Here is a 14,071-nt window from a genome sequence, read left to right as displayed (position 1 = left end):
GCAGCCCTATAATAACAGCAGCAGATATGTAGGTGAAAATACGTAGGATTTTAAAAGCCATATAAATTGTTCTGGCTGTGAAAATACTGATTAATATAGGCACATGAAAGTCAGCATTTAGCGAAGCAGTACTTATTAAAATGCCCAATACTTTCTTTGAATTATCATTTGTTATGTTTCATAAATTTTGGTAACATAGCCAATTTAATAACCAGCTATCATATTCCATGCATGTGAAATATGTAACTCTGTATTACACGATTAATTTATTCTGCTGAATTCTAATAACTACTGAGCTTTATATATAGGAACCCTATACTTTAAAAATAAATAAATCCCAAGAGACGCATCTAACTTGTGGAACTCACAGCAACAGTATGATACCGAGGCAAAGAAGTTAACAGGATTAAGGGAGGGCAAATATTAGCTAAGTGTATAAATAGTGATCTTAATCCACAGCTTCATTATAGAAGTCATTTCCTTTATTTATTTATTTGCAAAGGATATAAACGCTCACGGCGTTATGGCTTGAGTCATAACAGCTGTCTGAAAGGCACTGACCACTAACTGTGGCAGGAACCTGGACTAAAATGAGCTGCTTGTGGGATTCAGAGTGGCTACGGCTGCCTCAAAGTGAGTGTGAGCACACCCTAGCTAAAGAAGCCTACTGTCCTCATGGTCTCAGGCGAGAGGTAGGCACACCTAACTGAGTGTTTATTAATCTTTGTTTTTGTTCTTCGCGTTGAGATCAGGTCTCTGGGCTGAAATGTTAGAGGGTCCTTTAGAAAGTCTGTGAGCAAGCTCTCTGCCTGGTACCCTCTCCTTTGAGAAATACCGAGTAGCATCAGGGATTAGCTGCAATATCTGAGCAAAAGGCCTCAGAGAGGCCCGGGATCATTCTGAAGGCTGCTTCCCACGTTAAGGTGTTTGGGTGTAACTGCTGAACGTTTTATATGCACACCTGAGCAAGTAGTACACGCAGGTGATTCAGCCACTTGTAATATGCAGATACATCTGCCATGGAAAGTGGGGATTGACTGTTGTTCCTGACTATGCACATGTAGTGGCAAGTGTTCCTGAGGTTTTCCTCTTCCCCACTGTTATTGTGCATAGGGTTGCCATGTCGCCTTTAAAACTCTGAAGCACCAAGACTGCAGGATGCAGCCACTGGGTCTCCCAAACCATTCCTCACCTCACTGCCATAAACCAAAGTGTATCCTGGGATAGCTCAGTTGGCAGATCATGAGACTCTTAATCTCAGGTTCGTGGGTTCAAGTCCCACAATGGCCAAATTATTCCTACATTACAGGTCGTTGGACTAGTGGGGATAATTTTTTATTTATTTATTTATTTATTTATTTATTTATTTATTTATTTATTTATTATTAATTACCCCAATGTTCCCTTCCAACTCTACAATTCTATAGTAAGTATGTGCAACTCACATTTGTTCTGCTTCCTCTTTCCTCCTCTTCACTTGTTGTGTTCACCTTTGAAATTTAGATTGCAAGTGCCTTGGGGCAGGGATCTCTCTCGTTTGCTTATTGGAAGTGCCTTGCACACTGATGATGCTATGTAAGAGCTGGTGTAGCATCATAACTAAGAGGAGTGTGAACAATGAACTTTGATGTCCCTGGTTCTAATCTTGCCCCAGCCATAGGCAAGCTACTGTTTCTCCTAACCTCTCCCCTCACCTGCCATTTGGGGATAGCGTAAGGGCAGAATACAACCCTTTGCATGCAAAAGCTCCCAGGTTTGATCCCTGGCATCTTCAGGTAGGCCCAAGAAAGACCCCTGTCTGAGAGCTACTACCAGTATGTGTTTTTTGTTTTTTAACAAATTTTTATTGGTTTTTAAACAAATACAAGTACAATAACTATTAAAGACTTATCCAGCAATACTGAGGTAGGTGGACCAATGGCCTGATTTGGGGCAAGGCAGCTTCCCATGTTTGAATGAAAATAATCTAACTGACCTACCTTGCAGGGTGGTTGCGGGATATATATATATATATATATATATATATATATATATATATGCCACCAAACCTTGCATTCACTGCTTACTTATGAATTCCTGATGACTGAGAGCCACACATGTACTTGAAATGCCCTTTATGCTAATAACCATTACACAAATAACTGATTATAATAAAATAATTTCACCATGTGTGCCCTGGTCTTCTCCCCCATGCCGTGAGCCTGGAGTCCGGCTGGCTACAGCACATGGAAGAGAAGGGTGGATGACATGAACAGCTGTGGAATGGGGCAGGGGGTGCAGTGGGCTGCTAGTCTAGCTCAGTACCTTTAAAATATATAGTTTCCGGATAAGGATTGGCCGTAAATAACAACAGGAAAGGAATGAAGTCATATTCGAAACAAAACACCACATACTGAAGCAACGCAAAACATCCTTTCAACACTGATGTGCAACTTCCTCAAACCTGTTTGTTGTAACAGGGCGCATTATGAGAGGGTCTGGGAAAACCATGCACGCTTTCTGTTTTGAAACCTGGCAGAGTACATTATGCTCCTCACGAGGGACAGGGAAATGCTCCAGCTTTTCCTCCCGTGGTGCACATGGGAGCTCGCTGGAGTAAATGTATTCCTGTCTAGACTACAAGGATATCAAATATTGCAGGCGGGATGATTCTATAAGCAGTTTAGGGTGATCATATTGAAGGAGTGGAATGGGATAAGAGATGAGATTGTCCCGGAGGTTATTTGATCTTACCTGCCATTTCCACCAAGCCTGGCTACTTCATCAACATCTTTCAAAGGCAACTTTGCTGTGTCTCGAGCATTAACTGTACTTCTCAGCTCCTCTTCCTGAAGCCAGCCGGACAATAAGATGAAAGTCTTCTTTTTCTTTTCTTTTCTTCTTCCTCCCATGAAAAAACAGGGGGGTAAAGTTTTAGGCTACAGCACCATATGCTACTGCAGCCTCTTAGGTACCAGCTATCCGGATGTAAAGTTAATAAAATAGAAGAGAGCAGTGTCAGTTACATTGCCTGCCTGCTGCTTTTATCCTATTCGGAAGAACTTAGCAAAGGCAGATGTGAATTATCTTTTTTCCCTCCTCTAAGTTTTTTTTTTTTAAAAAAAAAAATTGAAATATTATTGTAAAATTGTTTCATGTGACAGATGCATTGAGCTTTGGTGGGTCTCTTGTACCGGTAAGTCCTGAGGCTAAGTATATTACAGAGGGTTACTTGCTTTTAAAAACTCACTGGTCATCTTGACTAAGCAATCGGGCTGGGGTGAGGTGGGGACAAAAGGATGCATTGCTGCATCTATTTTGCTGCTTTCCCCCCATTTACAGTGAGTTTTAGTCACCGAAGAAACCCAAGAGCTCCTTCTTCTCTGAAGCAAGACCAGTTTTATGTAACTGCATTTTGGGATGGGACAAGGGCAAGAGCTTGTTGGTGGGGGGGGGAGGAGAGAAAGCACAACATAAACATACTAATTTACAAAGAGAATGTGATGGGAGAAACACTCTACCTCCTAAAATGACCTTTATTTTTTTCCAGCAGAGGATTTGAGATAAAGAGTATTAGTTAATCAGATTCTGGGAAGCAGCTGTTGGATATTTACAGAGAGGAGTAAATGAGACAACTTTCCATTTTGAAATCAATGCTGAAAACTAAGTTATATATTGCATGTTTCCTTGCGGCTTTGCAAATACATTGTACTTTTATTTTCTGAAAAGGACGCCAACTAATACCCTTAAATAGTCCATGAATAGGGCTAGCAGCCCCTGGTTTCCTTTGTTAGTTTTTTTTTTTGCAGTTAGCTATGAGTAAGTTTTGCAATTAGCTTTACAGCTAAAGTGTGCATTTCCATACATTAGCAACAAGAAAAATACAGTGGAAAATAGAAGCATGTCCACATGACTACTGGTGTTCCCGTGTTTGCCTTTGATGCATTCATTTATGGCAGAGCAGAGTATGGTACTGAATCAATGTTGATCCTACGATAATCTAAACAGCAGGTGCAAATGGAACAGTTAGGATGTTCTCCTATGCTGTATTATTGAGCCACGGCAATCCACATGGCCAATAATGTTTCCATAATGCATACTAAAGAAATTAATCCTGCTTAGTGGAGCTTAATTAAAAGTTTCTTCCCTGCAGCATCTTCCCATTTTCTTGCTTCCTCTTTGATGCAGCGGGGGGTATGTGATGCCTGTTAGTTGCTCAGCTTCTGTTCCAGCTATATAAGTTCGTGCCTGAGTGTAAGTATGAATATTGATTTCCTTGCATTATTTGAAATATTGCTATTTTGCTATGGAATTTAAAAGAAGTAAAATAGTGGAAGGAAACCAGTACTTAAATCCCTCCAAGCAGGTAAAAAGGTAAAAAACTATGTTGCACTGAACAGGAAGAGATAGCAAAAGAGCAGAAGCTGCAAATAGGAAGCTTTAATTAAAAGGTACAGTATCCCTCAATTGCATCAAAAGAACTTTGCATGTGCACACAGACAAGCTAGCACAGAAACTATGTTTTATTCCCCCCGCCCCCAGTGGTGGTCCTTGACACCTCAAATTTCAGTGCTGCCCTGTGTGGTGCCAAAATCTGGCACCACCTCCTACTTCTTACCTTCCATTGGATGTCAATAATTGTGGCGCCTGCCGCAGCACCCCAGAAGTTGCGCACCCAGTGCGACCAAACCAGTTCCGCTCCCCTAGATTCACCTTTGCTCACCCCAAAAGAGCAACAACTAGCCTGATAAATATAGATTAAAAACTGTGTGTGTGTGTGTGTGTGTGTGTGTGTGTGTGTGTAACTAGAATGCAAAGGCTGGGCCTCAACGTCTTGATTCTTCATAAAATATGAGTGTGCAAAGGATGGCAATTCCAGAGAAAAGGGCTCATGCAGTGCAATCTATGACTGTGGTCTCCATATTGCTCCCATTCATTCCAATGGGACTTGGGCAAGAGACTTCTCTAGCCCTGTGGAACGCCCTCCCACCAGATGTCAAAGAGAACAACAACTACCAGACTTTTAGAAGACATCTGAATGCAGCCCTGTTTAGGGAAGCTTTTAATGTTTGATGCATTACTGTATTTTCATATTTTGTTGGAAGCTGCCCAGAGTGGCTGGGGAAGCCCAGCCAGGTGGGTGGGGTATAAATAAATAATAATAATTATTATTTATTATATTGTGCCCATAGTCTACAATGTGCAAAACATAATCAGTTTTGCAGTGAAGCAGTGCACCAGGGAGGCCAAATTCCTTGTGAATGATGAGCAAAAGGAAGACCACATCTACTGCGTCCTTGGACCCCAGAACCCCCCTAAATATTCCCTTTTAAGATGATAGCATTTGAAGGCCGTTTTGCTCAGGTGTATAGAAAGGGTGATCTGATGAGCATACTTGGGGAAAATGAGTGGGGAGATGTTTGTAAGTGTCATTTCACATAATGGACACAGCTGCAATTACTCGGGTTGGAAACAGTTTCATATCAGCAGTTTCATTGGCACATGAGTCTGGTTGTCTGGTGGTTCTAGAACTTCACCTGCCATTCGCCATTCTCAGACAATGGTGTATTGTATTACTATCTTGAGAGAGTGCAGCAATAGTGGCGACGGCAAACTGTAACCAATACACACAGATAAGACTCATCAGTCATTTGTACATACACAGGCTGAACAAGCTCTGCTTTCCTCCATTAAGGGGAGAGCTGTGGCTAATTTGGTGTGCTGTGAAACATCATCATCATCATCATCATCATCATCACCATCATCAAAGTATTGCTTTCACGAAGTAAGAGGGAGAAGGTAACAGAGCTCTGTGGCATCTGCAGATGGATGCAAAGTGACTGCTTTCAGTAACAATAGCTTTCCCCTTTATGTTGCTGGTGTTGCCAAGGCAGAGTAATGCAGCAGATTTTGGATTCCATCAAAGCAGCAATCAAGAACTTCTGTTCTATGGGCCTAACAATGTCCAGCAGCACCTCCTGCATTTTGCCCATGCTCTGATTTGGCCCAGGCTATGCCCACCTGATGCTCTGTGATGCCAGGTGTATGTATGACAGAAGATGATGTGGTGCAAAATTAAAAGAAAAGAAAACTAGGAGTTTGCTACTTGAGTTCCGAATGTTTTGAATTGTGACAGAAAATGCAACAAATTAAAAAAGCACTGAATTTCCCAAGCTGGTAAGGAAGAATTTGGAGCCTGCTTAGAGAGACTATGTGCCATTCTTCCTTTGAAGGCATGGGTTGAAAAGGAAGAATCTGTGCAGCTGTGACTTCATTTTTTTATTTTTTTCCTCAAGCCGTAGCTTTAAAGGAAAGATCAGGAGCACTCCTGATACTTTCTTTGTAGTCACAGGTTTTAATTGGAACCACCTGATGTCCTATGGCATCAGATGACTGGCAGATGGGCGACCCCACTACCTGTCAAAGTGGCTCGTGGAGGGATATTCAGTTCTGGATCCCTATCCTTCCATTAAAGAGAGCCATATACAAATACTGTATATGCACACGCATCTACATGCATGACCACACACCCAGTGCAAAAAAAGCCAGTATCTTAGCCACAAGAACTGCACACAGTTTTAATTCTTATTTAGCTCCCAAATATGGTGGGTGGCGGGAACTATGGTCACACAACTCTGAATAGTGTACATTCTTCATATCTGTTTCTATGTATTCCTGTAGAGGAGGGATTGGGCTCATTCAGGAGTGGTCACAGAGATGGACCAGCGCTGCCCTCCTAACACCAGTGTTACTGCCATTTTCTGGAACAGTGTAGAGGTGTAACAAAGAGGCAGTGAGATTAGGGGCTTCACAGGAGCCCCAGTAGAACCACTCCAGTGCTCCTTCTCAGTGTACCAGATATTTTTGACTAGACCAAAATAAAAATGATGCAGAGCAAATACAATTGCTAGATCTTGACTACTCCCCACCCCTCCTCCAGGGCTAGGGGCAGAGGGGAAATTTGATTTTGTTCACATTTTAATGAGAAACGACCTAATTTCCACTTCTCCAGCCAATATATGAATTTAAACAGCAATTTGCACTGAATTCTGAATTTTGCAATACAGTTCTCCAACGAAACAATACATATATTGGGGAGAAATGTGCAAAAAATGCATGTATTCATGGAAATAACATCTTAAACACATTAGATTATAGTAAATTGGTTGCAGAAATGTGTATATTAGACAAAAGTGCACATCAAAATGTGTTCATTGAAGGACATTTGCATTAAAATGCATACAATTTTTCATCAGGATCCCCCCCCCCCCGCACAGAAGTGTGAAGAACTGAATTTTAAAATGGGAAAATGGGAAAGGTAGATAACTGAAATTGACACATTTGTCCATTCCTATTTGGGATTGCAGCAGCTAGAGATAGCGTGCTGAGCAGGGTAGCTTTGTCCTATGTCACTTGGGAATATCAGGAATTAACCTCCATGATCAAGGGTGTGCTACATCCCATTTTATACTTAAGACGTTTATCTCTGAAGTTCAGCCATATCTCTCCAGCACAATCATGACATAATTTGTGTTCTACAGGGAAAATCACAAGAGTAAATGTAAGATGTTCAGGCTACAATCCTATATTCATTTATCTGGATGTGGGTCTGATTGAACTCCATGGGACTTTGTGTAAGTACATTTACAATGGTGCTGTCTGTGCTGGGGAAATAGTCACAAAACGGTGCAGACATGGGAGGGAATGGTTTGGCTTCTCTCAAACAAGCACCACACAGAACTAAAAATCAGATTCCAAAGTCAGATTGTCAGAACTTTGGGTGTCTACAAGCCAACAGAGAATTTGAAAAGCTGAGCAAAACATTTCTAGTACAAAAATTCAACCCCCTCCCAAATTTGTTTCAGCACTTTTGCTGCTCTTTTTTATAGAAGAGTGCCATACTTTTCAATAATTGTAGTAGCACTAACTCCTTTCTCAAAAGTGTCCATACTTCATTGTAATGCTATAAACCCTTTTCCAGATTATTTTTGGACCACTCAGATACTGGCATCTCTGGGGTGCCATGTGTTTAAATCCAAGTTTGTGTGATTTTGCCCTTGATGCGTTGGTCCTGCTATAAAATTGCTTTGTTGTTGTAGTAGTAGTAGGAAAAAAATTGCATTGTGTGTCCAGTCTAGTGCTCACAATGGCCTTTACTAGTGGCAACTGATTTTCTTCTTCTTGAGGCCTTTGATGATTGTTCTAAGCCCATGGGGAATAACCCTCCCATGGGTTTCTGCTCCCAGACATATGGGAAATGGGCATTGTTACCAGAAGAAGCTGAACATCTGCATATTGTCCTCTTAGCATTTTGTCACATGGAAGCATGCAAAATTTGCAGCTTCTGCTTGTTTTGAAGAAGCCAGAGCAATGCATTTCCCATATGTTTGGGAGCAGAAACCATGACGGGGGGGGGGGGGAGGGGAGAGCTGCGGTAAGCAGGTTAAGACTGAACTCATCCAAACTGGCCACTGAGGGTTCTGTTGCTTGCCCGACTCTGCTCTACCCCAAACAAGGAAAGGGGGGAAGCAGGTCCTTAAAAGATGCTAATAAATTAAATATTAAGGTCCTCTTTTCCTGCCCCAAGGATCTTTGCTTTGAAACTCTTATAGGGATAACCTACAGTGCCTGGGAAAAGAGCAGAGGCACTGGATTTCTGGAAACCATCCAAGACACTGCCCCTGTAAAACCCTATAACCTTCAGCACTGTGCTGGGAGGTGTTGCAGAAATAACGAGTGCATGCGAAACACCTACTCGAATCCTCCCTTGAAGGGATAACAGCAGCAGTACTAAGTTAATAGCATTAAAAGTAATTAATTCTGTTTGTTTGAAGATGAGTTACCCTGGACTCAGTTTGATTTCATTCTTTGCGAGCAAGCGACACATAGACATAAAATCCTCTCGGTCTCTCTGTCTGTTCACTTGCAGATCATCATAGCGTGGGAAAGATGCAAGCTGCCGGTATCTAACCTCGGGATTTATGCCGCTAATCTGATTACCCCCATATGATGGACGTGTCCACTTGGAAGGAAATGGAGGTGGCACTGGTTAGTTTTGACAACACCGACGAGGTAGCAGAAGAGCCTTGTTTTTCAAATGACCTCAGGGCTGCTGGCCAATCGCACAAAGGGCATCCCAGCTGTACCAGCCTCCTGTCCAACTGGAGAATTCTCATCAACAGTGAGAACACAAACAATGAGACCATATTCTCCAAATTGTCTACTGAGTTCAGTGACCACCTGGGCTTGGAGAATGTGGGCATGGATGAGGGCGACCAGAGAGTCATCATAAACATTGCTGGGCTGAGGTTTGAGACGCAGCTCAAGACTCTTGATCAGTTTCCAGAAACCCTTCTTGGAGATCCTGAGAAGAGGATACACTACTTTGATTCCATGAGGAACGAGTACTTCTTCGACAGAAACAGGCCTAGCTTTGATGGGATACTCTACTACTATCAATCGGGAGGAAAAATCCGGCGCCCAGCCAACGTCCCTATAGATGTCTTTGCTGACGAGATCATTTTCTATGAGCTGGGCGAAGATGCCATGGACCAATTCAGAGAGGATGAAGGCTTCATCAAGGACCCTGTCACTCTTCTGCCAACCAATGACTTTCATAGGCAGTTTTGGCTGCTGTTTGAGTACCCTGAAAGCTCTAGTGCAGCCAGAGGGGTGGCTTTGGTCTCGGTCCTGGTTATTGTCATCTCTATTATCATTTTCTGTGTAGAGACCTTACCTGAGTTCAGAGATGAGAGGGAGATCAAGGACCTCAAGGCTGAAGCTAACAATCTAACCAAAGCCATTGTGGTCCCTAATACCTTCACAGACCCCTTCTTTGTGATAGAAACTGCCTGCATCGTCTGGTTCTCCTTTGAGTTGTTTGTCAGATTCATTGTTTGTCCCAGCAAGGCTGAGTTCTTCAAGAATATTATGAACATCATAGACATTGTGTCCATCATTCCTTACTTTGTGACCCTCACCACGGAGCTGATTCAACAGACTGAGCTAAACGGCCAACAGAACATGTCCCTGGCCATTCTCAGGATTATTCGCCTGGTGAGGGTCTTCCGTATCTTCAAGCTTTCCCGGCACTCCAAGGGGCTACAAATCTTAGGACAGACCCTCAAAGCCAGCATGAGGGAACTGGGCTTGCTCATCTTTTTCCTTTTCATTGGGGTCATCCTGTTTTCTAGTGCCATCTACTTTGCAGAGGTGGACGAACCACAGTCACATTTTTCCAGCATACCTGATGGCTTCTGGTGGGCTGTGGTCACCATGACGACTGTTGGCTATGGAGACATGTGTCCTATCACCCTGGGGGGAAAGATAGTGGGGACTTTATGTGCTATTGCAGGGGTGCTCACCATTGCACTTCCTGTGCCAGTCATTGTCTCCAACTTTAACTATTTCTACCACAGGGAGACAGAGAATGAAGAGAGACAAGTATTACCTAGGGAGGTAGAAAGAATACTCACCGGTGTGGTTACAGGGAATGGGAGTATGGACTCCCTGAACAACACAAATGAAAATTGTTCTCAAGACAAGGCAAAAAAATATTGAGCAGTCACAGAAGATAAAAGCCTTGAAGGGTCTAAGGGTCTCTGACTGACTGATTGATAAAGCATGTCTACTGTGTAACTCAATCTCTTTTTTTAAAAACAGCAACAACAACTTGGTTTGGGTTTTTCAGTCTTTCATTTTTGCTATCTGACTTCTTGTGACTTTTCGAATAAACAGAGTATTTCTTATCTCTCTTCCTTGATCCTCTGTCTCTTTTTATAACCAAGTGCTAGGCTGTCTCACATTTGTTTCTTTGCTTTGAGGTCAATACTTGTTCCCTAATGTGAGAATTTATTATCAAGGTTTTTTTGTTTTGCTTTGTTTTATAAACAAGCTCTTACCCTTAATTCTAGGTTGGCCATAGATACTCTGGGTGCCTCCTCTACACAAATGGGGTTATTATTGATGGAAATTAACAACAAGAAAAATTTAAACTGATCTTTGTTTTAATTGCTATTAGTCTAGATGAAGTAGCAGGAATTTGACTATTGTGCCAAAATGCAGTTGCTGCAACTCCTTGCAACAGGAAAGCTTCCTGCTGCCCTTTTCGTCAGCCTGTCACAATTGCTGATCTCAGCAAAATTTGGAGGTTTTCTTGGTAGTAAGGGAAGGCACTGTGTATATGCTCAGAAATATTCTCCATTTCATTACAGTTTTCTGCAACATTTGGAGGTATCCTTGGTAGTAAGGGAAGGCACTCTGCATATGCTCAGAAATATTATTTATTTCATTGCAGCTTTCAGAACTGAATCCTGCTGCTAAATTATACCTGGTCAGGGAAGCTATCATGAATATGCCATGCAGTTTCCTTTGGCAAAAACTGACCACTTCCCCAAAAGAAGATTTTTTTCAAGTCAGTCATTAAGAATGATTAGTGCTAATATTTTGACTGTGGATGGAAAGAAGAAGTGAAACTTTAAAATAGAAAGGAAGATAAAAGGAACTATTTCTGTATAATAACTTTGCATAAATATCCCATGATGCATGATGAATCACTTGGTAATCATGTAGAAGCGTCGGAGAAGACATCCGGCTGCAAAAAATGTTTTGTTCAGCTCTATAATTGGCAGTTCATTGACCGTGAACACTTGGTTTTATTTTTGCTTTAAGAAATTAACAATTACATCAGCATTCCTAATATTAATCAGTGTCTGTAGTACTATATTATTAAGGTAGGTTTTTAAAAATGCAAATTTTCACTGCAATCTAATAGCCACTAACTTTGAAAATAAGCCCCTTTCTTGCAAGTAGACATGTATCAAATTACAGTTAGAAAGGTATGAATGGCATCGATTCAAGTTTTCATACTATATACATGATATTAGGCGGTATGAACTGCTGTGGTAAATTAATGCTGTTTTATGGTTTTCCTCAATGGATTTCTCACTCAATTTGACCCATATGCAATTGTTTGGCAGGATGTCTGGTTATTATGAGCCATTTTTTATCACAAGACGTGCTATTAAAATAAACCTCTTTTTTTGCATTTATTTAGAATATATCTGAGCATATATTTTTGAACCTTGTTATGCATTTCCCGCCAGCACTGCTTTCCCCCTGTCCTTACCAATGAAATCTGAGATTGCTCCCCTGTTCTCACAGCTTCTACCAAAAGCTGTTTGTTGAATAGAAGTTGCGTATAAGATAAAAAAAGCCACAGAAGCAGAAAGAGGGAACCTGCATAAAACTAGACAACGACTGCAATCCTTCTGGTGCATAGGATTGCCCTGTGGGTCAGATTAACAGGGCAAAATCCACAGCATTGGTTTCAAACAGATATTAAATATAGCAAATTTTACCAGCTGAGCATCTGACTATGTATGTAATTAAACACACACACACACAACCTCTAGATTGTCTTGTTTATTTAGCAACAACGCTACAACTATTAAGTATGAGAGAACTTGAAAGATCCAGTTCTCAGGTAGCATCATTTGTATTTCACTCTGACAGGATTCTTCTTTCTGCTGCTCCTTTCTGAGCCCCTCCAATATTTCTAGGCATGCTACTGCCTGCAATTTACCCAAAAGTGCACCTGTTTAGACCTATTTCCTCTGTTTGCCCTTCTTTCATCCCTATCCCTTTTCACCTGGTTCAGCTCCCAGTGTAAAGGTGAGTGCCTGCTGCTGCTTTCTCAGGTGGCAACCCTGTACACCTGGACCTGAGAGCAAGTCCCTTTCCACTCAGTGGGACTTGTTTCTGAGCAGATATGTGTAGGGTTGCACTCTCAATCACTGGCAGCCTGCCTCTCGACCAGGGTATGTTGCTCAATGCTTGTCGCATTTCATTTCATTCTCTTTCCTCACCTTATCTTTGTAATAATCTTCTTGTATCTTCCATAAACATGCGTCTTTTCTTCTCAGAATTGCGGGCATGGAGTGTTTTTGCCCAAATAACCACACAAAATAAACACAAGCTTTTGTGCAACCGTGGATGATTTTTCAAGTGTGGGTACCCGCTTTCCGAACCATTCACATGATGTAGAGAAGTACATACCTCCTTCTTTACAATGAGCATCAAATATTTCTTAGGTCAAATGGATGAAGTTGAATGAGCACATCACAGAATTCTAACTTCTTCTATTATCTAGTGAGGTTTCTGTGATGGACAGAAGCACTCTCAAAAAAGGTGGATAATGCGCTCATCTGACAAAAAAACTTTGAGGAAAAAGCACTTCAGGATTTTTTGAATTTCCGCTTTCCTGTTATCTCCTTGTTTTAACTCCTCTCCTTGGCCATTTTCACACAAACCTTTAATTCAGATTAGCACACACACAGGGCCGGATTTAGGTTTGATGAGGCCCTAAGCTACTGAAGGTAACATATTTTAATATGTGATATATTAGGGAGCAGGCTAGCTGGCGAGACCCATCACTTACATCATAGGAGCCTACGCAACACAAAACACTGTTGCTGTATGTAGGTTTAATTTTATTTGTTTTTTATCTTATATTTTGGAAATGTACATCCAGTCCCCCCCTTTTGATCTTATCTTAGATTTTGGAAATGTACATCCATATTTTTTCTTTAAATTTTTTTGGGGCCCCCAAGAGAGTGGGGCCCTAAGCTATAGCTTGTTTAGCTTATACATAAATTTGGCACCACACACACACACACACCTTTGTTTCAATGCTATCTGTTCTTACTTAGATCCAATTCATATAATCATTGGCTACCTGGTAGCTGACTGTGTACAACTGTGGCTCATGCATGGAGCTGAAATATTGCACACCACTGCAAATGCTTTTTAAAGAACAAAACCACAAACCTGACTCCTGCAGTAAAATCTGACACAGGATGGTGGCTGCAAATAATCAGATGGCTAGAAGCAGCCAAGGCGGTAGGCAGGGATATGCAAATCTCTCAGTTTCAGGTTCTCTCAGTCTTTCCCCCATTAAAAATTAGATTCTCTGCATTTCTACATCAGTTTGTGAATTTTGTTTAAGTCCTCATGAAAATTCACCAGTGAATTTCTCCTAATATACACTTATGTATGCAATTCTGTGTAATATACATGTTTTTGAAGAGCAATT

General features: G+C 41.4%; 1 protein-coding gene across 1 annotated transcript in view; it reads left to right on the top strand.

Moving 5' to 3' along the window:
- The window catches only part of KCNA10 (potassium voltage-gated channel subfamily A member 10), a 29,026-nt gene extending 18,349 nt beyond the window's left edge, over positions 1–10,677 (top strand). The window contains exon 2 of the mRNA XM_079980392.1: positions 8,909–10,677. Coding sequence (XP_079836518.1) covers positions 8,986–10,539 — 1,554 coding nt within the window. The 5' untranslated portion in view covers positions 8,909–8,985 and the 3' untranslated portion in view covers positions 10,540–10,677. The remainder of the gene's footprint in view (positions 1–8,908) is intronic.
- The last annotated feature ends 3,394 nt before the right edge of the window (positions 10,678–14,071 follow it).

This window comes from Podarcis cretensis (genome assembly GCF_951804945.1).
Source record: "Podarcis cretensis genome assembly, chromosome: 6".
Taxonomy (NCBI): domain Eukaryota; kingdom Metazoa; phylum Chordata; class Lepidosauria; order Squamata; family Lacertidae; genus Podarcis; species Podarcis cretensis.
This window is presented reverse-complemented; position numbering and strand designations above follow the sequence as displayed.